The sequence below is a fragment of the Topomyia yanbarensis genome, chromosome 2 (genome assembly GCF_030247195.1).
Source record: "Topomyia yanbarensis strain Yona2022 chromosome 2, ASM3024719v1, whole genome shotgun sequence".
Lineage (NCBI taxonomy): Eukaryota > Metazoa > Arthropoda > Insecta > Diptera > Culicidae > Topomyia > Topomyia yanbarensis.
In genome coordinates, this window is record NC_080671.1 from 260075715 (window position 1) to 260101144 (window position 25430).

At 42.7% G+C, this 25430-nt stretch overlaps 2 protein-coding genes across 2 annotated transcripts; both read left to right on the forward strand.

The window, feature by feature from the left end:
* Positions 1 to 17322: 17322 nt before the first annotated feature.
* On the forward strand, positions 17323 to 18417 carry LOC131680290 (uncharacterized). The gene has a single exon (XM_058961012.1). The coding sequence runs from the start codon at positions 17323 to 17325 to the stop codon at positions 18415 to 18417; it is 1095 nt and encodes a 364-aa protein (XP_058816995.1).
* Positions 18418 to 18791: 374 nt separating this feature from the next.
* Positions 18792 to 25185, forward strand: LOC131680291 (uncharacterized). Its single transcript, XM_058961013.1, has 3 exons — positions 18792 to 18981; positions 19041 to 19944; positions 23736 to 25185. Exons 1-3 carry the CDS (start codon positions 18792 to 18794, stop codon positions 25183 to 25185), a joined length of 2544 nt encoding a protein of 847 aa, XP_058816996.1.
* The last annotated feature ends 245 nt before the right edge of the window (positions 25186 to 25430 follow it).

The window sequence follows — 25430 nt, forward strand, 5'->3', positions numbered from 1 at the left end:
TTGGTCTGTACGCCGATGGGTCGCCTGGCGGCTTCCCGGGCTTGGGCAACAGCACCAATTTCTGCCTTTTCCATCCATCGGGGAAACGGCACTCGTCAAGGCATCTCTGAATAGCTAGCCTGAACATGTTCGGGTTTGCTATGATCGCTGCCTTGAGAGCGCTGTTTGGAACTCCATCCGGCCCTGGATCCTTGTTCATTGCTAGGGATTTAGCCACTGCGAGTAGTTCTTCATTCGTCACCGGAGCCACCATTTCGGCCGTGCCCGCACTGTCTCGTAGTGCAGGTGGCCAGGGGCTTGTGGCTCGAGACGGGAAGAGTACTTCGATAATCGTCGCCAACCGATCCGGAGACCGTTCTGGGGGTGATGAGCCCCCTTTGGTCTTGGCCATCGCGATCCTGTCACCCCACGGATTCGCGTTGGCACTCTCACACAGGTTGTCGAAACACGCTCTCTTGCTGCTTTTAATGGCCTTGTTAAGGGCCAATTTCGCAGCTCGAAACACTTCACGGAAGTTCTCTTTTGCATCTTCGGTGCGGGCTCTTTGCATCCTACGTCTAGCTCTGAAGCAGGCTGATCGTAGAGCTGCAATCTCGGCACTCCACCAGTATACCGGGCATCTGTCGTTTCTTGGCAGGGTTTTTCTCGGCATAGTAGCGTCGCACGCGCGTGATAGAACAGCTACCAGCGCATTACCGCTTAGACTGTCAATGTTGGCCTCCAATTCCAGGGCCGCGGTGAAAGCTTCGCTGTCGAAGTGATTGGACTTCCACCCGCGTACCTCACAGGGATCTTCCGCCCTCGGATGCTGCACACCATAGTTGATCCTAAAGCAGATTGCTAAATGATCGCTATGGGTGTAGCCTTCGTCTACCCTCCATTCCATGCCTAGAACCAGACTCGGGCTGGCAAATGTTAGGTCAATCCATGCCTCCACCCCGTTTCTACGGAATGTGCTAGCGGAGCCATTGTAAGCTAGCGCAGTATCGAGTTTCGCAAACGCCTCCAGTAGCGCTTGACCCCTGCTATTTGTACAGCGGCTACCCCACTCTCTTGCCCAAGCGTTAAAGTCTCCCGCTATAACTACCGGTTTTCGGCCCAGTAGGTCTGATGAGAGCCTGTCGATCATCTGGTTGAACTGTTCTATGGGCCACCTTGGTGGATTGATCTTGGCAATCGCGACACCCTCGGCGGAGGAGTGTATTACCTCTTGAACCGGGAACCGTCCCGTTGTACAGATTGCCACCATCCCAGGTCCGTTCGACACCCAATTGCCGTTGCCGGCAGGGATATTATACGGGTCTAATAGGAGGGCGACATCTGTCCTCGACTCCGAGACCGACTGCCACAGCAGCTGTTGGGCTGCTGCACAATGGTTAAGATTTAGCTGTGTAACGTTCACGGCTTCTTCTTATTTGCCTCACCGAAGGGATATGAAGGTCCACCCTAGCATGATTACGGGCTGGCTTGTTAGCGGTGCAGATAAGGTATTTATGCGCCTTAGTGCAGCCCCGCTCTTTATGCCCCTCCACGCCGCAGCGACGACATAGTTTGCTTCTGTCTATGTTCTTGCACTCGTAGGCTTTGTGGCCGGACTCAAGGCACCGATATCACCGATCCACTGAAGGCGACTGGGGTATGCTAATTGGGCATACCGACCAGCCGATCTTCAGTTTACCTTTCACGGTAACCTTTTTGGCATCCGCCTTTAGTAGCCTGAAGTAGGCTACTTGGGTACCGGAGGGTCCCCCTCTCAATCGCACAGAGGCTCGATTGATTGTTACGTCGCATTGCTCCTTGACGGTTGCGACGACATCGTCTGCGGTCGTGAACTCGTCCAGATGCTTACACTGGAGAGTCATTTCCGCCCCTAACGACCTGACCTGGGCGCCTTCACCCAGGACAACTTGGGCCAAGGCCTTATACACCGCACTAGATTGTGCGCCTCGCTTCAGCACCAAAAGCATTTCGCCTGTGTTGGTGCGTCTCACGCTGCGCACGTCTTTCCCGAGGGCCGAGAGGCTTTCGGCCGCCCTCATCGACTTTAGGACGTCGGCATATTTGTCCTTGTCGGTTTTTAACCACAAGGCCTCGCCTTTGTCCTTGGCCTTCTTCGCGGTCCGCGGTGCATCCGGTGTCGGTATCGGCTTCTTCTTGGTGACCAGCGCCCACGGGTTTACGCCTCCCTGCTCCGGTTGCACCGAGTTGCTGGTACCTTCTCTTTGCCCAGCGGGGTCATTCTCGCCCCGGTTTACCTCTACCAAACGGCATTTGGCCGTGACGGTTACACGCCGTGTGGTGTTGGTTTTTTCACCCTCTCCTGGTGACTTCCTAGGGCGCTTCGCGTTCGACGCCGTCTTGCGCTTACCCTTGCCTTTGCCCTTCGAGGGGAACTCAGCCGCCGCTTCGAGCGACATGGCTGCTCCATGGAAGGGGGAGGGGAAGGTCCCTGTCTGGGTACCTATGTGGGCCTTCTCCCTTCCCTCCCTCTTGGAGGCCACTGTCTGGGTTCCTCTGTCGGACTTCTCCCGACATTCCACCCTCTTGGCGTAAGCCTGCTGTTCCTGTCTTGCGACACGAACAGCCTTCCGGAGCACCAGCTGGCTCTGTTTCAGCTCCTTGCTGATGTTTTGCTTCCCGCTAGTGAACTCGATTATTGCATCGAGCTGCTCCACCACTTTGCGCATCACGGTTAGTGGCCCGTCCAGCGCATTGGCAGGGCTATTTTATACCACTGCTGGTGTTGTCGGATACAGCACTCGTCGCGCCACTACTCTTCCCACGGGGGGAGACCTTGCCAAACCACCTCTAGCAAAGGGATCGGCATCTCTGTTTTTTGATTTTTATTTTTATTCACTTCACACATTAATCCCATGAGTGGCGCGAGAAAGAAAGGCCGCCACGCCAGAGCTCCGCAGTAACGTGGTAAGGGACGCTTACTGTGGGGGTTGCCCAGGTACCCCACAGGCTCCGTTAACGATCGAGCATTTTTTCACCCCCTCGATCACTCATCCCTCGGCACGGGTCGCTTCACGCCTTGGAATTGGGGTTATGACCTATTTTGCTTTACGTGGTGACCGCGGCCCAGATCATCACAACCATCCTCCTTTACCAGGGGTTTGGACCTGTAGCTCTGGTTTTCAATAGTTCCAGCTACGTATGTTATTACAGTTTGGTAGTTAGTCAGGTCGACTGATTTGAATTTCAGATGTTATTTGGTTCGGCATGCAGTCATCTGGTAGAACAAAACAGTAGCTGTCTATTTATCCGACGTTTCGTCTCATGTATTTTGCCTTCTTCCGGGAATCACTATTGAACAAGTTGACAATCTTTATGTAGTACATGTATGTCTATTGTATCTCTACTTACTAGGTGTCTGTCTTTTGTCATACTATGTTGTATTTCAACATTCGTTCGTCTGTTGTCTGTCCTGGTCGTGCACATAAGTTTGGGGTGGACTGAGAATATAAATTGGCGTGTACACTGCTTCGGTATTATTGTGTTACTGACTGTGCGTGGTGTTATAAATGCTTTGAATTTGAGTGTTTGTGAGTTTCTCTGAGTGATTTTGTGTTTCTCTATTGCGTGTAAAATGCCTGCGTAAGAACAGTATGGAGTGCTGTTATGGTTGATTTTTCATGCTGGTATGCAAATTGATATTTACTTACTACTTACTACTTGGATTTTAAGTAATTAGACTTAATATAGTCATCAATCATCTTCTCCATCAATTTTAGCAGAAATGACGAAAGGCTAATTGGCTTTAGGGATAAAAATAACACGAATTTGTCTCCAAGTTTTCGGAATATAATTGAACCGCAAGCTGGCTTTAAACATTTCAGTTAAGCAAGGTATTAGAAATCCTTTACTTTTTTGAATCTTAATTGGACGAATTTCGTCTGGGGATTTAAATGATTTAAACGAGTTCATTGCCCATTCAACTCTTGTTTGAGTGAAGATACAACTTGCAAGATCTTGTCTGGCTCCCCTGGTCATTTTTTGCCCAGTTATGCCTGCAATATCATTGTGTTCCTGAGGAGCTCCTGTGCTGGTCACCTGTAATCCAGCATGGGAATCCAACGAGATCATTTCGCCACTCAATAGCGTAAGAGCGCCAGGGAAATGTGCTTGCATCATTACATTCAATGTTTCTAATGTATTAGGGGTATAACTATTATTGCCCTTTTTGAGAGCACCTAGACCATTAGAGTGATCTTTTGACAAAACTTTTTGTAATCTCGCCGCCACTGAAGTACTTTCAATTGTTTCACAAGTGTGCCTCCAGTTTATACGTTTAGCTTTCCTTATTTCTTTGTTATACAACGTGAGGGCCTTTCTATATTCAGCCCATTGTAAACTCTGTGCTACTGTTTTCTTTGCTTGATTAAACATTTTACGAGCATGTTTCCTCAAGTTTTCTAATCTTTTATTCTACCAAGGTACACCCCTGTTTGTTGCTCGTACTTTGATTGGGCAGCTGTTATTATAAGCTTGAATTATTCTGCTTGTTACTTGAACAGAGGTATTTGCGATTTCTTCACTTGTATTTATGTCTTCTATAAAATTGACCCCCTCTGTTAAATTAGAATAGAAGTGCTCCCAGTTTGTTATCCTGGGATCTCTAAAAGTTTCTTTAATAATGTCATTTACCTTATACTCAAATATTATATGTTTGCGATCAGATAATGAAATCTCATTAGAAACATGCCAATTATTGATGTTTTCTGAGAGTATGTCACTGCAGAGTGTTAAATCCAGAACTTCTCGTTAGGGTATTGCAAAAAAAAGTTTTCTTTTAATTCTCAAAGCCCCCCCCCCCCTCTCATATTGTGAGAAATGTCAAAGTAAGCTCAGATGCCAAATTTCACATCATTTGGACAATTCTAGACCCCCGCCCACCTCGCTTGAAATTTTTAAAATTGATACTATGGGAAAAAATGGAGGAAAAATATATTAAGTGCTATAACCTTTGAAGTAGCACTCAGAAAATTACAATTCATACCTCTTTTTAAAGGAAATAACCTTAGAATTTGAATGGAGATTTATCTGTTTATCGAAAAATACGGGAAGGTGGGGTTTTGGGTCATTTTGTCTCCAAAATCCCCAATTTTTAATATTTTTTCTGCTCTGTGATACAATTCATACATATTTTGCAGTTTTTCTAATGCAAAAAAAGCTCATGGATCGAGTAGGGCCTTCTTGACCTTTGTACGAATACGAGAAGCTGGGGTTATAGAGCCTTTTGTCAATCATATTGAATTTGATCATTTTCTCGTTCATATATCTCTAGCATTCTTCTACCAATTTTCATAAAATTTATCTTGTTGAACGTAAAAAATCCTTAAGAATAAATCAAAATTAGATTCGCTACCGGTAAAATTCAGAAACATAAAAAATTACTTATTTTCCCAGGAATGAAACTATTTTCATGTGATTTCAAAGAATATTTCACACTAAAACTGGTAAATTGAATAATAATTTATTGTTAAATGGAGTTGACATGAGCGATATAATGATAAAATTGTGAAATCGAGACTAAATGTCAGAAAATTTGATATTTATGAACTTTTCCGGTAACGAATATATTTTTATTTTGTTCCTAAGATTTTTCCACGTTCAACAAGGTACAGTTCATTAAAATTGAGTGAAGAATAACAGAGATATATGCAAAAGAAAATGATAAACTTTAATATGAATGACAAAAGGCCCTAAAACCCCAACTTCCCGTATTCGGACAAAGGTCAAAAAGGTACCGTTCGATTTCTAAGATTTTCTCACAATAGAAAACTGCAAAATATGTGTGAGTTGCATCACGGAGCAGAAAAAATATTAAAAATAGTGTATTTTTCGAGAAACTATCTCCATTCAAATAATAAGGTTATTCCCTTTAAAAAAAGGTAAGAATTGTAATTTTCTGAGTGCTGTTTCAAAAGTTATAGCATTTAATATATTTTTCCTCCATTTTTTCCCATATTATCAATTTTAAAAATTTCAAGCGACGTGGGCGGGGGTCTAGAATTGTCCAAATGATGTGAAATTTGGCTTACTTTGACATTTGTCACAATATGAGAGGCAGGGCAAAAAAAACCTTTTTTTTGCAATGCCCTACTTCTCGTCTTATCGAATTCATAAAAGTGAAGTTTGTACCTTCGTTACAAATATTTATATTGTTAGTAGTTAAATATTCAAACAGGCACTCACCTCTTGCGTTAATATATGTGCTGTTCCAAATTGTATGATGCGCGTTCGCATCACATCCGCTAATGAACGCTTTGTTGTTTGTTTTGCAAAATGTTACAAACGCTGACACTTCCGGAGGAGGGACATCATCTATATCCCCCGGAAAATAGGCAGATGCGACGTAGATTTCCGTCTTCCCTCGCGTTGTTGGAATTTCCAGAACTGCCGCAACGATGTCTCGCTTAATAAATTCTGTAGTTGGTAGCATTTTAGCTTTCCCATTTATTAATATAGCTGACCTTGGAAACTGTTGTGTTTCATCATATAGCAACTTACACGATTTAATATCAATGTCTAGTATTTTTCCGTTGTTTGACCATGGCTCCTGGATAAAAGTTATATCCAGTTTGCTTTGAATAAATCTTCTACAAAGTACTGCACTTGCACCCTTTGCATGATGGAGATTTATTTGGATGAATTTGATACTACTGTGACTATTGAATGTGATGGTTTAGGGTTGGACTTTGGGTACTTTTCCGTTCCCCGTCAGGAATTCTGCAGTCATTTAGGTTTTTGCCTACCAAAATGTCTATGTTTCTGTAATTAGGATTTGATAGAGTCCGTTCAGAAATGTGGGTGCTGGCCAGGTCTGGGTTGTTTTGATATGTGGGTTTTTTCCCACATTGTCATCCCCAGTTCTCTTTCTGGTACATGTAGCATTACTGTTGGGCTCATCAACCGGAGTACTTTCAGTATTTTGGCCACCACTCGGTCCTGGAACATCATCTTATGCGGTATTTTTACCTGCTTTGTAACCAATTTCGTGGGTCCTTTTGTTGGTACTAGTAGCCTCCAAATTTTTATCAACATCCATTTGCTCTGGTTCGACTTTCTTGGGAAGTTTTTTCCTTATAGGAGCAATTCCAAATTTTTGATACCTCTGTCCCACCCCAAAGGACCAAAGGAGTAACATTAACCTTCTTAGCCAAGTCACTCCCAACGTTTTATCCTAACTCTCTATAATCTGAAACGGTCGGTACTGTTGTCCTCGTTTCTTCCTCATTCAAGTTTCAAAACGATTCGTTGGTTGAATTGTTCATTAAATGAATAATTCAATTGCCGTATAATATTGAAACATCTTCAAACCCAACTCTGCACAGTTGGCCTGGCCGTTTTAATATTTGCCACATATTTTAATATGCTTCAAATATTAATATTGACAAGAAAAACACTAAAGATTAACTGCAGTGTTTTCCAGGATGCTTTTCAATACTGGCTGTGTAAGAGTTAGAATAGAATAGAATAGAATATAGGAGCAATTCCAAATTTTTGTCCGGAACAAAATTACACTCCTGCAGCGAATTCATTGATATCCCATCAACACTGAATGTCAGTTCTACATGACGGTTATTTATAATTTTCCATCCATTATCCACCATCAAACCATTATTTTGAGCTTCTAAAAGAGCCAATATGTCTTCAATGCTGTCATCTGAACTCGCAGGAAAGAATCCGATTAGTGTCTCCGGTTGCGGGCTATGATCCTCATCCACCGCAACAAGCTCTGCCCCCTCTCAGGGAATTATGCTAGCTATTACGCTAGTCGAATCCTTTGTTCATGTCCGTCTCCATCCAGAACTCAAATGTTCTAATTTCAAAGAACGTCCGTTATCGTCCAAGAACGTCTTAAAACTGATTCTGGTTTCAGAACCATTCGTCAAGATCTACTTGGTTTGTATTCTCGAACGGTGGTCTACATAACGGAACTCCTTACACTCTCGCACGCATCTCGTCATTCATGATCTATGACAACCATTTACGAATACACACTCACCTCACATTCTCTGGAGTGTTTCTGATCGCAAGACGTAGACGACACCTGACTCTTTCGTTCATATGTAAACGATTCAACATATCAACGCTAAATTTTACCAATGTTGTACGACAGGGGACAATAAACCGAACTGTTATGATCTCACTGATGTAGTTTTTTAGCTAGCATTGAATCAAATGATTTCCTTTATTTTATATTTATTCTATTTTTTATTTAGCCTATCATATTTCCTACATTCACCCACTCTCCTACTCTATTGATAAATATAATACATCATCATATCCTTGAATCTCTCTGGTTTTTTAATCGCCCTTCGCGGTCTATCGTTGCTGCAAATTTTTGGTTCATCGCATGGGACAGCTGAGGCATTTTCGGGTTCATTTCCGCTTGGTATTCGTAACCTTTTCCGACAACAAACGTGGTTCTAAAGCTCTTTTAACATCAGCAACGTTCCGGGCGTATTGCACTCCATACTCCTTGGCGTGAAAGCACTGCTATACTGTTCGTTGGAAAAAACTGCATCCGTCTTGTTTTTCTTCGGGATCCAAAGTACCACCTTATCACCAACAGCTATGTCAGAGTCTTTTGCTCCTCGACGATGATCAGCGTAATTTTTACTCACCAATTTTGAAAACGCGTCCTGCTCTCGCACATCAGATCTATCCAACTCCTTAATTAGTTTAGACTCCCACAAACTCGGGAAGAAACCACGATACCGCCACCCTACCAGTAATTCAAAGGGCGTTATTCCAAGCCGTGCATGAGGCTCAATAGTGTTGTGTGCATGTAAATAAGATTGTAAACCTGGTATGGACAAAAAGTCAATCTGTAGCACTTGCCAACGTCCATGTGGTAAAGTGCGGTTCGTTAGCGGTACTGGTGGATTCTTTATCGAGATAGCCAAACAGGTTGAGCAGTTCCATACAAACAATTCCACGTCCTTACTCATATTCGGCCACCAAAAGTACTCCCTTATTATGCGCTTCATTGCCGCGCATCCTATATGGCCTTGGTGAGCCGTCGACATAATTTGTACACGAAGCTCCGTTGGAGGTACAATCTTATCATCCTTGAAAATCATTGATCCTAAAGCGCGCAGTGATTTGGATTCAGCCTCATATCTTTTGAGATGCTCTGTCCAATGTCCAGATGCTATGGATGTTTTAACTGCGAGAAGCTCTATGTCACTCTCCGAGGCCTGCTCTATATCCTTCCAAGTAACCATCATCAGTCCGCCATCCAGAGTATAGAGAAGGTGCTTTTCATGATCGTCGTCAAACGCTTCGTCTTGGCGTGTTTGAGCTATCAAGCGCGATAGGGCATCTGCCACGTTTAGATGACCTGATATACGCTTCACAACGAAATCAAATGCTTATAGTCTTAGGGCCCAAGACTCAGCTCGAGTAACCGCCCGTTTACTTGCTCTATGACCGTTGCCAAATATGAACTCGTTTGCCTCGGATTCCGTCCGGGTCGCGAACGATTTCCCTGTTAAGTAAAACGAGAATCGTTCCACTCCCAACACGATTGCCAGAGCTTCTCTTTCGGTCTGTGGGTATTTTTTTCTGTCTGGGTCAAAGCTTTCGACGCGCATGAAATGATTCGAGGTTCTCCGTTTGGGTTGAATTGCACCAAAACCGCATCTAGGCCCATGGGAGATGCATCCACGTATAGTTCGATCTCATCCTCGTTATTAAAATAGCCTAGTCGAGAAATCGACTTCAAGGCTTCATGCTTTAGAAACATGAACTCGTCTTCCTCCGCTTTGGACCAGTAAAACGAATAGGACTTTGCTAGTTCCCTCAAGTTTTTGGTTTTATCAGCCCGCATATAAATAAATCGCTCCGAAAAATTCATAAAACCCAAAAAAACTTTTTACCTCATGTACAGTCTCGGGTCTACGGAAACTCCGAATCGCCTTCAATTTTTCATCTTCGACGCTTCATTGGACATTGAAAAACCTATGAACTTCACTTTCTGCTGACCAATTACACACTTCTCCATATTGATCCGTACATTATGATCGTGAAGACGACGGAGAACAGCGTTTAGGTTCTCATCGTGTTCCCTTTTTGTTGCACCGTGTACTATAACTGTATAAGTGTACTAGATAACACTTCTGACCTCGGCATCCTGCTAGTACTTTCGTCTGCAATATTTCCTGGAATATGTCAGGAGCATTGCAGAGTCCGAAAGGAACTTGTTTGAAGCGGTAGGTGGCATCACCCGCGAAGAAATTGGTCAAGAGTCGTGACTGTTCGGCGATTTCTACGTGGAAAAAGGCACTTGTTAAGTCGATAGTAGAGAACCATTGGGCGCCGTGTAGGTCAGAAGAATGTATTCCAGTGTAGGCATTCTAAATGGCGTTCGGATTATGCACTTATTGGGTTCCCTGAGGTCTACCACCAGTCGGATGTCGTCTTTTCCTTTAGGCACAATTAACAACGAAGAGCAGAACGACCTATCCATGGTATCTGTAACATGCTCTATTATTTCGGGATGCCAAAAGATCACCAATCCTTCGCTTTGTTTCTGCTCGAAACGGCAAGGGAATATTTGTAAAAATGTTGCGGGACGGGGGTCTCCTTGTATCATACGTTAATACCACCGGTGGCACATTAAATTTGGTAAATTCATCAGCCTTCGCTACCGCAAGAATTTCACCAGGGAAACCACTAAAGGCTACACTGAGCCCGATCTGTAGGTCACTGTATCGGAGTGCTGTATCCTTGCTTAGCAACGACCTAGCATTTTTTATGACGTAAATTTTTTCGAAAAAACATGGCCGGTCCCCCGAAATAAACAGTTCGGCAACGAATCTTCCTACAACAGTTATCTCATCTTGACTAGCGTACGCACGGAGTGATTCGTCTGTACCATTGGAGACACAAAACAATTGTTCCTTGGAACGTTCGTTGCTCATGAGTGTGCTAAAAATATCCTCGTCAACCGTATTAACTTCTGCGCCGGAATCAATTAGGAATACAACGGGCACGTTTGCAATACGACCGAGAATGCTTCCGTCCTGGTTATCCAATGCATAGCATCCATCAATAAATGTTAGCAACTTGCAAGTGTTGATTGCTCCAGCAAAAGTTTTCCTCTAATACCAACTTAAGACAAGGGAATATTTCAATTCACAATTAGAATAAATAGGAAAATATTTCTGTTATTTATTTAAATTCATTACAGGTAGTCAAAATTAACAAGGGAAAAAATGCTGCTTATCGTTGTTAGATTAATTCGGATAATCACTTACGTCGTTCGATTCCTCGTTATTGTCTTCTTCCTTTGACACGATAGCAATCTTTTTGGACTTGATCGAGCTCTCGCCTTCGTTACTAATACGACGTTTGGGAGCAATTGGAATTGGTATCTTACTGCAAGTACGTTCGATGTGGCCAACAATCTTACAATTACGACAAACTTTCTCTATTGCATGGCAGTTGGATGGTGAATGAAAACGGCTGGTACATCTCCAGCATGGAACAATCTCGGTATCGGCACTTTTATCGTTTCGACGACGGTAACCACCAGTTCCTCCGAAGTTTTGCCAGTTTCCAGCTCGCCCTGAGTATACATGGTTCCTGCCTCGAGTACCTTTGGATGCTCCGCTTATATAGTTTGAACGTTTATAACTGGTTCCAACCTGTCTCTGTGTAATAGCTGCTACAATGGCTTCAGTGCTAATAGGATGCGTCTTTGCAAAAATTTCCTCGCTCGTCTTGTCCATTTCATATCCGCGGATTTTATCAACGAGCTCCGCCAACGATCCACCTTTACGAAGTATCTTACGCCCAGCTTCTCTCACCTTAATATTGAATGAATGCAACTGTATTACCTCCGCCACACTTTCCGTCATCTTATCTCCATCAAAATCGCATAACTTAGCCGCCGCAATTACGCGCTTCACGTACTTTGTATCGGATTCTGTTTTCAAGTGTTGCTCGATTTCTCTGAGCCTTTCCATGCAAAGGAACTAAGATTTAATAGGCATACCCAAAAATCAGGCCTCCTAGACCCTTTTTAACTGCTGTTAAATGGGGTAAGATCCCCAACTATGATTAAACTTCGCGGAACGAGACGTTTTACTGGAGGTAGCTTACAAAGAGTGGTGTATACTACACCTTCCCCCTTTAATAAAAATAATTGAATTATGGAATAAACATAATATAATTATTTTGTTTTTGTGCTTCTGCGTTTGTTTTTGTATCTATGAATTTTGTCTCTTTTCGGTATAATATTTTCTAAAATTTAACAATGTTTAAATTAATCCTAAACGATACAGGGTGGCAGCTTTATTGTTTTTGCCTGTTCACTCGATTTAATGTTTTGAGCTAGTATCGTCTCCACAATAATGTTATCTTAAGTTCTATTTTTATCTACTTTTTCTCTTTTTTTATTTTCCTCCTTTTTTCTCTTTTTTGTTTTTTTTTGTTTTATGATCTAATTTATTTCTTAAGTAAATGTTTACTGGATTGCTTTATATTTTTGCTGCGGTATGATTATCTTGACTGCATTTTATGCTATTATTATCCTATTTTTATCAACACTGAATGTCAGTTCTACATGACGGTTATTTATAATTTTCCTCAAAAAGATCATCCATTTATCCACCATCAAACTATTATTTTGAGCTTTTAAAAGAGCCAGTATGTCTTCATTGCTGTCATCTGAACTCGCAGGAAAGAATCCGATTAGTGTCTCCGGTTGCGGGATATGATCCTCTTCCACCGCAACAAGCTCTGCCCCTCCCAGGGAATTACGCTAGCTATTACGCTCTTAACCCATTCAGATGTTTCTTGATTTTTACAAATGAGAATCAAGTAACCTGGTCTGAACAGGCAATTCCCAAATTTGGGGTTTAAATTTTCCTTGCGCTGGCGCACTTCTCTATTTAGAACAGCTTTTTGCGTTGCAAGCAACTGCTCCATTGATAGCTCTAAGTTAAGGTAGTCGTTTGGTAGTATGCCTACCTTAACACTGTTTACTACATCCCTATACGATGGTTTACAGCTACCCTCTGTGTCTTTCTGTTGTCCAGAGGACTTTGATCTAATTTCATTTAAACGCTTTTGCAATGATCTCCCTTTCAAAGGCAGTTTCGGTCCTAGAGGACGACCCTGCTTTTTTGGACGTGGATTCTCTCCACTGCTATTGGATTCGCTGTTTCGAAAACGTTTGACTGAATCCGAATTAGGTGTGACTAAAGGAAATCTAGCCAAATGACGCGCATCTTCAGGATCAACTCCACTTTCAATTAGGCGTTTAACACGCTTTTTTTCCGCCCCACTAAATGGCTTTGTTGACTCTCCCAGTTTAGTTCCATTTTAGTCCTTCCTGGCTAGAGAAATAATTTTACCAGCTGGTGGTTTTGAAATTATCGTTACATTTATCCCATCTTCATCCGAGTTACTAGTATCATCATCCTTATCCTCACATCGAGGAGTGTTTAAAATAAAAGAGGAACACGAAAGCGCATCGTCATCCGATTTACTTTGTAAATTTTTCTCTTCTACCTCCATCAATTTATCTTCCTCCGGTTTATTCATCGCTATTTATATCTTCAGCCACGCTGATTGTATAAATAGCAATTATGATAAAAACAGAAATAAAGGAAACAAAAGAAAAAAAAAGTTTACTAATAAATATCAATGAAAGAAAACCAAATAATAATAATATATTTAAGTCATTCGTACAATTTCTTCGTTCCATTGGTCTAGCTCCCGCCGCTACCGGTTTAGACTAGACCAAAGCAGACGATAACAATTTTCATAGCACTCAATACACACAACAATTCGGTGGTTCGTGTGTTTGCCTATTTCAATGTTTTCTTGTTCATTAACAGAACCAAGCACTGACAACAATAACACAGTTTACGGCAATGGTCGGTTGGACGTATCAATTTCGATGCACATCATATTACCACTAGCGAGATTTTACATACGCGACATATTCACAATAAAATTGGTTCCGAATCGCATATACTATTTCCCTACAATCATTTTCAATATAACTACATCAGCACTCGAGCAGGCGGGTACAAGGGTACAAGACGGTTTATTGTAAACTCCCGCCATTCCCGCTGCTTAGTCCATTGTATTTTCACCGAATATCACAAATTAAAATATCACGACTTTCTTGGCACATATTCACCTACTTGCACAATCCAAGTGATCTCCTGCCCTATATCCTCCGTTTCACAAATCACTCGCGATTAATTATTTTATTCTTCACGGTAAATTTGTCGGTTGATTATAATCGCTAATTTATCGATTGCTTAGTCTGTCAAAACAGATGCTGGTCATTATGTGTAATTCTGTGATTTAATGTCGGTTGATTATTACGCGTCGTATGAAGTACGACGGCTTTTGTCTTGTTTTCAGTTTGTTCACTGTCTATCATGATGTCGATGGCTTCTCGAAGAGTATCAAACTTTGCGATTTTCAACATCATTTTGATTTCTTTGTGTGTAGCGCCTTCTATCATAGTTTGGATGGCTGCTTTGCTCGTCATTCTTGTGGCTGCCTCGCCAGGAATTTGCTCCTTAATATAGGTATTGGTCAGTTTATTAGTAAGTATTTCGATGCTCTTTGCGAAATTCTGTAGGTTCTCACCATTTTTCGGTTTCAGACTCTTCAGATTCGCAAAGGCTGTATCGGAATTACTTTTATATCCGCAGTTGGCTTGTATTTTTTGAATTATTTCATTATATTCCGTTGCGGTAGCAGTAAATAGGACCCTTGCTGTCCCACTGAGTCTTGTCAAAATTAGTTGAATAGTTGTCGCTTTCTGTTCAGCTGGCACTATGGTTTGGACAAAGGTTATTGAGTCTGTGAAAGACTTGGCCCCTTCCGGGCGCCCGTCATAGACTGGTATCAAAGTTGCCAGCTGCAAGGCGGTTTTGGCGGTAAATGCCATTTTTTGGCTTTGTTTATCTTTCTTCGTACAACTCCAAATGATTAATTTGGAATGAGTTTTTAATTTCAGAGACCTTTTGTTTGGTCTTTTTCCTCGTTTTCAGTAGCTTCTGATTCGCTACTGTAACCCTTATCTGCTACAATGGAATTGTCTAGAATATTCAGACAGTGTTTATAGAGTATCTGTACTGCTGACCAGATTTCTAATTCATCTTTCCATTGCCTACTGTCGATTCGGTGATCGAATCCTTTTAGTATAATTTTGTACTCCCTTTCGTATTCTTTGATGGTTTGCGTTTTTTGTAATATATTTTGCAGTGTTCTAGGGCGAGTTTTGCTTTTGTAAAGGTTTCTGTATTCCTTTTTCAAGTCTTGCTCGATTTCTCTGAGCCGTTCCATGCAAAAAAACTAAGATTTAATAGGCATACCCAAAAATCAGGCCTCCTAGACCCTTTTCAACTACTGTTAAATGGGGTAAGATCCCCAACTATTATTAAATTTCGCGGATGGAGACGTTTTACTGGAGGTGATAATTGGTTATGAACAAAACACACCAACTTATTTCTTAACTCTATGGCTTGATAGCCGATTGTCGGGATGGACGTGCGTCCGCCGAGTCGGGTCAAACCAAATCAAGTGAGTGTCGTTTATTATCCAAATTCTACTTATATACCCTTTTCGGGTTCTAATGCTAGCTGACAATTACAATCTTCCTTAAAGCTAAAAAGAGACATGAAATAAACCGAGAACCAAACTTGCGTATCCTGCAATATTGATTTTATTGATTGTTTTTAGGTTTCGTTGCTGTGCACCGAGGCAAGCGCCTGCTCGGTGTAAAGTGGGAAAAACTGTTCCGATCGTGTGTAACCTGAGATTGCATGCGCACTGTCTTATTTATTGCGTTTGGTCGGGAAGCGAGTCAAGCATAGGGAGGTAGTCCGACGCAGTACCCGGGTACCTTTTTAAGTTTCAATTAATTAAATTCCTATGTTTTATCCATAGCTGGAATTAAAAACTTTGTGACATCTTAGAACTTCACTATGTCAAGCTTTTGGGTTCATAATATTGTTGATATAGTAGGGGTTGGAGTGAGGAGGGGCTCCTGAATTTATTTACTACGTAACAGGCCGACGTGGGTACCCGGGTACCCACAAAACTAAAATGTCCGTAACTAAGGTAATATTCAACGGATTTCGATACTTTTGGCCGTTTTGGATTCAGGATCCACTTTTGGACTTGGTAAAAATGAATCGGGCTACTTCATTCGGTTCCCGGGAATCCGGGTTTCCGGAAGCAGGTTCCAGTGCTGGGGTACTATTTGCGAACTTCAATGGAATACTAGCAATATGGGTATCAAAATTCTTGGAATTGCATCAGTAGGCTATATCTCGTAGTTTTGCAACCATTTGGTGATTTGACCCCGGAACGGACATTCCGGAGCAGGCTCACGTGAGGCCGTGAGTGGCCATTCCATTCCAATTCCATTTTTCAAATTGCCATAGGGTCCCGTAACAATAAAAAACAGACTTCCGAGACAATTTGAAGAGTTTTGATACTCATAGTGCTAGTACATTTGTTGGAGATTCTATCTAAGCAACCTGAAAAAAGGGATACTTACCTGCACAAAATACTTACCGTGTAAATAAAATTAAATTCTATAACACACCTTATTGTACCATTACCACAATTATCATACTTACCTCGAAACGCAAACGCAATCACTCAACATCCGCTTAATCAACACACATACACACAATAGGTCCGCACGAATAAAATGCACAATTGAACAGAACAGTTAGTTACTAAAAGTAAGTCGAACAGAACACAAGCCAGTCTCGTGTCGTTATTAAGAATCGAAATTCCTCGTGACAATTCGGTCAACCTTTCTCGCGAGTGCCTGGTCGTACAAATTAACTATCCTGACTGTGAAAGGGTGAACAGTAGTGCCGGACGTATAGCATTGTGACAAACATTTTTTGGTGCCGAAACCCGGGACTAGAGTTGCAGTCCCATCCGTCGCGAAGTCTCAGTCCCATCCGTCGCGAAGACCCGAACAATGGAGGTTAGCTGATGCTAACCTCCATTGTTCGGGTCGAATCACTACGTGATTATCGTGCAGGGGGATCATTGTTTTCTCGTCCGTTTGATACGGATTAGCCATTGGAGCAGCAGCACAAGTGATTACCATCGTGGTGTAATAACCATCTTGCAGCAGCAGCACCCGTCGTCGTCCGGCAGCAAGTAAAAGTCGCTACCTAACCGTCGCCCTTCAGGAGAGGTAGCAGTAGGTAAAACCTCCACCAGACATAGTTGGCGGATAGGTAAATTCGTCCGCAAACACCAACGCTGATTAAGGTAACCCGTTTCATTACTTGGAGTTTGTGCAAAATGACTCCGCCAAAGAAAGCTAAGGCTGTTGCAATAAAGATGACGAAATTAAAGTTGTTGCACCGTAGGCGGACCAACGTATTAGGTTCCGCTGAACTGATAAAATCGTTCAACGAACAATTCGATGTCATGCACTGTGATCAATTGCCGGTGTGCATTGAACGTGTTGATGCATTGTGGCGAGAAATTGAGGTGATTCAAGACGAAATCGAAGTTTTAGAAGATGAGGAAGTACAATTTTCGGATCTGCGAAAGGAGTTCCAGACCATGTATTTTGAATTAAAGGCATCTTTGCAAAGCAAATTACCTCCTCGTCCATCGATGTCCGTGACGTCATCGGTGCAAGCGCAGCCTATAGCCCACATTAGACAGCCTGAAATTTCATTGAAACCATTTTCGGGTAGATTCGATGATTGGGTTTCGTTTCGTGATCTTTTTGTGTCTTTGATTCACAACAATCAGCAATTGAGTGCAGTGCAGAAACTACATTATTTGCGAGCTACACTTTCCGGTGAAGCGGCTGGAATAATATCGTCGCTCGAATTATCGGCTAATAATTACACCGTTGCTTGGACCATGTTGAAGGAGCGGTATGAGCACACAACCTTCTTAATAAAAAGACACATGTCCGCGTTTCTAGCACTTTCTCCAGTAAAGAAGGAGTCGTCTATAAAGTTGTCGGAATTGGCCGATGAATTTTACCGTCATGTTCAGCTGTTAGATAAACTTGAGAATGCAGTTGAACACTGGAACTCGTTCCTCGTCGAGTGCTTGAGTAGTTGCTTGGATCCCGTGTCGCTGCGCGAATGGGAGACCCAAGTTACTGAAGTTGACAAACCAACATATAAGGCACTGCTTGATATTGTGCACAAAAGATCCCGAATTCTACAAACGTTATTGCTCTCCCAAACTGGCTATACCCAAACCGAATCGAAACCCTTAAAGCCTCGTCTCACTACCGCCCACGTTGCTTCAGATAATGTGCCTAAGTGTCCCAGTTGCAAGCAGGCACATTTGCTGTTCCAGTGCGACCAGTTTCACGCGTTGCCACCACAGCAGCGTTTTGAGTTCGTGAAGTACATGGAATTTGCATAAATTGCCTCATCTTGCAAAGGATTGCTCCAGTGGTTCCTGTAAGAGCTGCGCCAAGAGGCATCATTCCCGGCTGCATTTGCAACCTGTTTCGGCGCCCACGGCAGCTGGAAATTCGGCAGCTGGAAATTCGGCAGCAAGAACTAATTCATTATCTGGAGCATTCCATTCGCATCTCGAATCGTCGGTCGGTCACACCCCTCCGGTTGGGTTTTCGGTTGCCTCACCACTTGTCGTCATCGTCGTAGTACACGCATTCATTTCCGATCGGTATAGCTCCCTCGTCGCCGGTAAATTCGTTCGGTATCGTCAATCCGCCTCCTGGCTCCTCCTGTAAAAGTGCAGAAGTGAACACATAAGTGAGAAATAATCTAGTGATGTTGTCAACGGCAGTTATCAAGGTTAAGGATGCAGACGATAAATATCAGTTCGCTAGAGCTCTACTGGACAGTGGCTCTCAGCCCAGTTTCATCACCGAAGCGCTTTGTCAGAAGCTTCGACTGAAGCGCATCAAGTTAAACTCGCCGGTCAGTGGGATCGGACAATCTACCCTCACCGTGCACCACGGTGTGATGTTATCGCTCGCCTCTCGTTTCGGCGAATTCAAATACAACCGGATTGCCTAGTGCTGCCAAAGCTTACCGTCTCGCTGCCTAGCCAACATATTGACGTTTCGCGTTGGAGAATTCCACGTAATCTTCCGCTCGCCGATCCGCAGTTCAACGTCAGCCAAGGGCTTGACATCATTATTGGTGCTGAGCTGTTCTTCAATTTGCTTGACAATCAGCAACTTTTGTTAGCGGCTGGCTACCCGATTTTACAGCAGACTGTGCTAGGATACATCGTCTGTGGAAAAGTTTCCGAGCCAGTCTCGGAACCAACAGTCACTCAATGCAGCCATGTCTGCGCAGAAGATCCGCTTGACTCTCAGCTCGAGCGTTTCTGGGAGATCGAAAACTTCGATGACGGTAAGGCTTTCACTTCTGATGAACAATTCTGTGAAGATCATTTCACTGATACCGTTTCTCGTGATCAAAAAGGACGGTATATGGTTCGTCTTCCGATGCGGCAGGAGATACTTTCGATGTTGGGAGACTCGTACAAGCCCGCATTGCGGCGATTTTTGTCGATGGAGAAGAAGTTTGTTGCCGATGAAGGTCTTCGCCAAGAATATAAACAGTTCATGCAAGAATACGACAGGTTGGGCCATATGGAGGTGTTGTCGCGCGCGTCGTACAGCCCACAGTTTTCCCTACCCCACCATGCCATCCACCGTCCAGAAAGCTCAACCACAAAGATTCGAGTAGTGTTCGATGGATCTTCTCGTGGTTCAACCCAGCTTTCACTCAACGATGTTCTCTATGCGGGACCAACAGTACAGCCAGCCCTGTACTCTACTGTCATAAATTTTCGGCTGCCTCGTCTCGCCATTACTGCCGATGTGGAGAAGATGTTCAGACAGACTTTGGTCCACCCCGAGGATCGTCGCTACCAACAAATTCTATGGCGGAATGATCCATCAGAACTAGGGTTCGTCGCGGTGCGGATGTGGGCTGTAAACGGATTGTCCGCACCGCAACCGCAAGAAAATAATAAAACCGCACCGCTTACCGCAACCGCATTTTATTTACCGCACCGCACCGCGCGGTAATGCGGTAAAGGCGGTAAAATTTTTATATTTTTAAAAAATAGTGTTGGAAAATTGTTCATTTGTGTAACAGTATATAATAAAATGTTATTTTTATTCACACGAAATTTAACTTTAAGAGACTCCTCAAAATGTATTGTTTATGAAAAAATCAACTTTTTCTTTTTCTATTAATAAAATTCCGTTCATTTTAAGGTAAACATTATACATTCAAAAACGTTCTACTGCAGTAATAGGAAAACTTTTATTTTAGCAACCCTTCAGTTAATTGAAAAAGGGGAATAAAATGTAATAAGAAATGAAGTTGCTTATTTTTTTCTTTAAATTTTCATATTTTCAATACTTTTGACATATGAAAATAAAATGTATGATTTTCGCATTTACGTAGTAAAACCACCTTTCATTCTTAAAGGAATTTCACCAATAAAAATACCAGTACTTCTATATAGTAGCGCATATATTCCAATACAGTGAAATAAAAACATATTGTATTTCATAGGGTTCGTCGCGGTGCGGATGTGGGCGGTAAATGGACTGTCCGCACCGCAACCGCAAAAAAATAATAAAACCGCACCGCTTACCGCAACCGCACTTTATTTACCGCACCGCACCGCGCGGTAATGCGGTAAATGCGGTGAAATTTTTATATTTTTAAAAGATAGTGTTGGAAAATTGTTCATTTGTGTAACAGTATATAATAAAATGTTATTTTTATTCACACGAAATTTAACTTTAAGAGACTCCTCAGAATGTATTGTTTATGAAAAATCAACTTTTTCATTTTCTATTAATAAAATTCGTTCATTTTAAGGCAAACATTATACATTCAAAAACGTTCTACTGCAGTAATAGGAAAACTTTTATTTTAGCAACCCTTCAGTTAATTGAAAAGGGGAATAAAAATGTAATAAGAAATGAAGTTGCATATTTTTTTCTTTAAATTTTCATATTTTCAATGCTTTTGACATATGAAAATAAAATGTATGATTTTCGCATATACGTAGTAAAACTACCTTTCATTCTAAAGGATTTTCACCAACAAAAATTTAAAGTCGAAATACCAGTACTATATAGTAGCGCATATATTCCAATACAGTGAAATAAAAACATTGTATTTCATCAATAAGAACGGCGCCATATTTGACGAAAAAATTACTCTATACATTATATCTAATCAGGTGTCCGGTCTCAACCGGTACAGAATTATTGAACATTAGAAAAACTGCAAAAAATGTATGATTTGTAGCATACAACAGAAATGATTTTTAAAAATAGGGGGTTTTACGGACAATATATCTCAAAATTCTAACTTCCGCATTCTTCAAGAAACAGATGTATTCTCATCCAACAACTAAGATTGCTCCCTTTGAAAATGTATGAAGTGTGATTTTCCTAAGGCTAGTTCGAAAGTTCTTGCATTTAATGTATTTTCCTCTAATATTTTGCCAATAAGCCAAAGGCAAAAACTTGAATTGCAGTGAACGGGAGTCAAACTATGTGGTATTTGGCAAAAAAAAGCTTCAAAAAAGCTTCAAAATAGTCTTAACTAAAAAGTTATGTAGCATACTTTTTGAGAAAGAGTCCATTAAAATTGACTGTAGAAAAATTCACATTGAATTTACACAGCAATCAAAGAAGATAGAAATACGATGCCGATGAACGAATGGTAGAATAATCATCAATATTTGGACCCCTCCTTATTTTGGACGCTTTCATACATTTGTATCCTTTACTGCCAATTATTGTAAATTCGTTTGGTTTGACGAAGATAATTATATTCTTTGGGTTGTGTTTAAGTCCCAGCATAATTAGTTCATCTCTAATTCCTTTAAATTAGTCAAAATTCGCAATTGAAAAATTGATATCGAAAACAATTCACAATTCCACGATTACCAACAGAAATCGGGAGAAGTGATGCACTTTTAAATTGGATTTAAGAGTACAAATTTATTGTTTTTAAATGATCGAATAATTTTGTCTCTATTTGGATCTTGCATTTTATGTATTTGAAATAGTTAGTTTGTGAATTTTTACTTAGAAGTGTCAAATAACTAGTCCAAAATATGTCGTAAAAATAATACCGTCAAAATATTTCGGACACAGCTAGATTTTCTTTTGTAATAGCAGTCTGTTTATCAATTTAGAATAATCAAAATTATCACTTTATCAATTATTTTTTTGCGGTGCGGTTGCGGTAAAACCGCGCGGGAAAAGCTCTTTCCCGCACCGCATCTGCGGGAAAAAGAGTCTCACCGCACCGCAGATTTTGCGGTGCGGGTGCGGTAAATACCGCGCGGTTGCGGTAATTACCGAAACCGCGACGAAACCTAATCAGAACCCATTCGAACGTACCAGCTGCGAACCGTTACTCACGGTCTAGCTAGTTCACCGTATCATGCTACGCGAATTCTAAACCAGCTACAGATGAAGGAGAACGCTTCCCACTAGCGGTTCCGATCATTCAGAAAGGGACATATGTCGACAATGTCCTTTCCGGACATGACGATCATCAAATAGCCAGATATTCGTGCAAACAGTTGATGGAAATGTTGCAAACCGCTGGTTTCGTACTCAGGAAGTGGGCTTCCAACGATCCTTCTATTCTCGTAGACGTTCCTCCCGAGTTGTGGAACCCTTCCTCAGAATTGGAAATCGATCGGTCGTCCGCTGTTAAGACACTTGGACTGTTATGGTTTCCCCAGCCGGATACTTTTAAATTCAAAATTCCCACATTACCAGAACTGGGAGTCGTCTCAAAACGAATCGTCGTATCGGAAATGGCTCGTTTATTCAATCCTCTTGGTCTACTTGGCCCGGTGGTAATGAACGCTAAAATGTTCGCGCAACAACTATGGGCGGAGAACTTGCCGTGGGATAATGAATTGTCGGATGAGCAAAGTTTGCGGTGCAACAAGTATCGCACGGATATTCATCATCTCCAATCTGTAGAAATCCCTCGAAGAGTGCTTGTCAATGCCAGTCGTCAATACTCTCTGCATTGTTTTTGTGACGCATCTAAAAGAGGCTATGGATGTTGTGTCTACGTAATCTCGCCAGATGATACCGGTATGCTCCACTTCCGACTGCTCACATCGAAATCTCGTGTCACTCCATTGCGAGGCCAGACGATTCCAAGATTGGAGCTCAGTGCCGCGCTCTTGGGAAGCCAGGTGATAGACAACCTACAAAGAATGACCGAATTCAAGGGTCCAGTTACATTCTGGACAGATTCAACGATAGTGCTTCACTGGATCAAGTTTCAATCTAGTTCGTGGAAAGTTTTCGTCTCAAATTGAGCGGCGGAAGTTCAACGGTTGACCAAAGGATCACAGGGGAGAGACGTTCCAACCGAAATGAACCCTGCAGATAGGATTTCTCGGGGCTCACTTCCAAGTGATCTGCTGGACGACAAATTGTGGTGGCATGGGCCGAGTTTCGTCACGACTCCCGTTGAGCAATGGCCACAGTGCGTGGTTTCGCTGCCGGATAACCACGTTATCCAAGAAGAATCTCGAACCGTCGTCGCTCTTCATGTCAGCCATGCTGATTCAACATTCAGCGAAAGATTTTCGGATCTCGCCAAGTTGATTCGGACAGTAGCCTACTGTTACCGTTTCTACAACAACTGCAAATTACCGATCAGTGAGAGGATCACTTGATCTTTGGCTTCTAGCAACTGCCAGTTCGCCCTGAAGATACTCGTTCGCCTAGCACAGGCTACCGCATTCCCAGCTGAAGTGCGATTGTATCAAAACAACCAACGATGTCTAGTGAACTCGAAGGAACTTGGCTCGAAATCACTCCTTAGGAACTTGAACTGTTTGATGGATGATTTCGGTTTGCTTATATTGGACGGTCGATTGAGATACAAAAACGCACCCTTTGACACTCGTTTTCCGATGATACTCCCAGCGGACCACAAACTAACCTGGTTGATTGCTCGATCACTCCACGTTCAGACACTGCATGCTGGTCTTACGCTGCTACTCGCTACTATTCGCCAACGGTTTGGGCCGCTCCGGGGTCGTCATCTCGCTCGCAGGGTGGTACGCAATTGTATCAATTGTTACCGGTGCAATCCTCGATGTAGCAACCAGCAAATGGCACCACTTCCATCAATACGTGTTACACCTGCTCGAGCATTCGCATACTCTGGGATGGATTACTGTGGGCCGTTTCTCGTTCGTCCGTTGGTTGGAAGGGGAGCATCGGTGAAGATATACGTCGCGCTTTTCGTGTGTCTAGTGGTGAAGGCCGTACATCGTGAGGTCGTCGCAGACCTAACGTCGGTCGCGTGTATTAACGCCGTGAAACGCTTCGTGGCACGCAGCGGCCGAGTGTTCGAATTACACTGCGACAATGCGACTGCTTTCGTCGGGGCAGATCGCGAGTTGAAGGCTGCGCGTCAAGCCTTTCGCGAACACTTTCGGAGCAAGCAATGGGATGAATATTGCACAATTAGCGGAATCACGTTTCGCTTCATACCAGCTCGGTCGCCCCACTTCGGTTGGCTATGGGAGGCTGGTATCAAGTCCTTCAAGTACCACTTTCGCCGCATGATGAGCTGCAAGACGTTCAACATGGACCAACTGCTAACCGTCGTAGCCCCAATCGAATCCGTTCTCAACTCCCGTCCCTTAGCTCCACTGTCCGACTCCCCAGACGACACATCCGCTCTGACCCCAGGTCATTTCCTAATCGGAGAAGCACTCTTTTCCATTCCAGAGCCAGACCTCTGCGACTTGGGCACCAAACGCCTGTCACGTTTGCAGGATATGAAACGATCCGCACAGGATCTGTGGCGACGGTGGTCCAGGGACTACTTAAGCCAGTTGCAGCAACGTTCAAAGTGGAAGAAAGAAACTGCAGACGTGGAGGTGGGTCAATTGGTACTGATGAAGCAGGACAACACCCCATCCCTACAGTGGCCTTTAGGTCGTATCACCGAAACGATCTTTGGGCCAGACGGTCATGTTCGCGTGGTGGTCGTGAAAACGGCTGCAGGAACGTACAAACGGGCTGTCACCGAAATTGCAGTGCTTCCCATCGACGAAAAGAATTCTCAGTTGGCAGTTGAAACGGGCAGTTTCAACGGGGACCGGCATGTTGGCGATTCTATCTAAGCAACCTGAAAAAAGCGATACTTACCTGCACAAAATACTTACCGTGTAAATAAAATTAAATTCTATAACACATTATTGTACCATTACCACAATTATCATACTTACCTCGAAACGGAAACGCAATCACTCAACATCCGCTTAATCAACACACATACACACAATAGGTCCGCACGAATAAAATGCACAATTGAACAGAACAGTTAGTTATTAAAAGTAAGTCGAACAGAACACAAGCCAGTCTCGTG

Coding starts and splice junctions, on each gene's coding strand:
- LOC131680290 (XM_058961012.1), top strand. CDS start 17,323: ATGACTCCGCCAAAGAAAGCTAAGGCTGTTGCAATAAAGATGACGAAA.
- LOC131680291 (XM_058961013.1), top strand. CDS start 18,792: ATGTTGTCAACGGCAGTTATCAAGGTTAAGGATGCAGACGATAAATAT. Junction 18,982..19,040: donor TACCCTCACCGTGCACCACG/GTGTGATGTTAT, acceptor CGGATTGCCTAG/TGCTGCCAAAGCTTACCGTC. Junction 19,945..23,735: donor AATGATCCATCAGAACTAGG/GTTCGTCGCGGT, acceptor TTTGGCTTCTAG/CAACTGCCAGTTCGCCCTGA.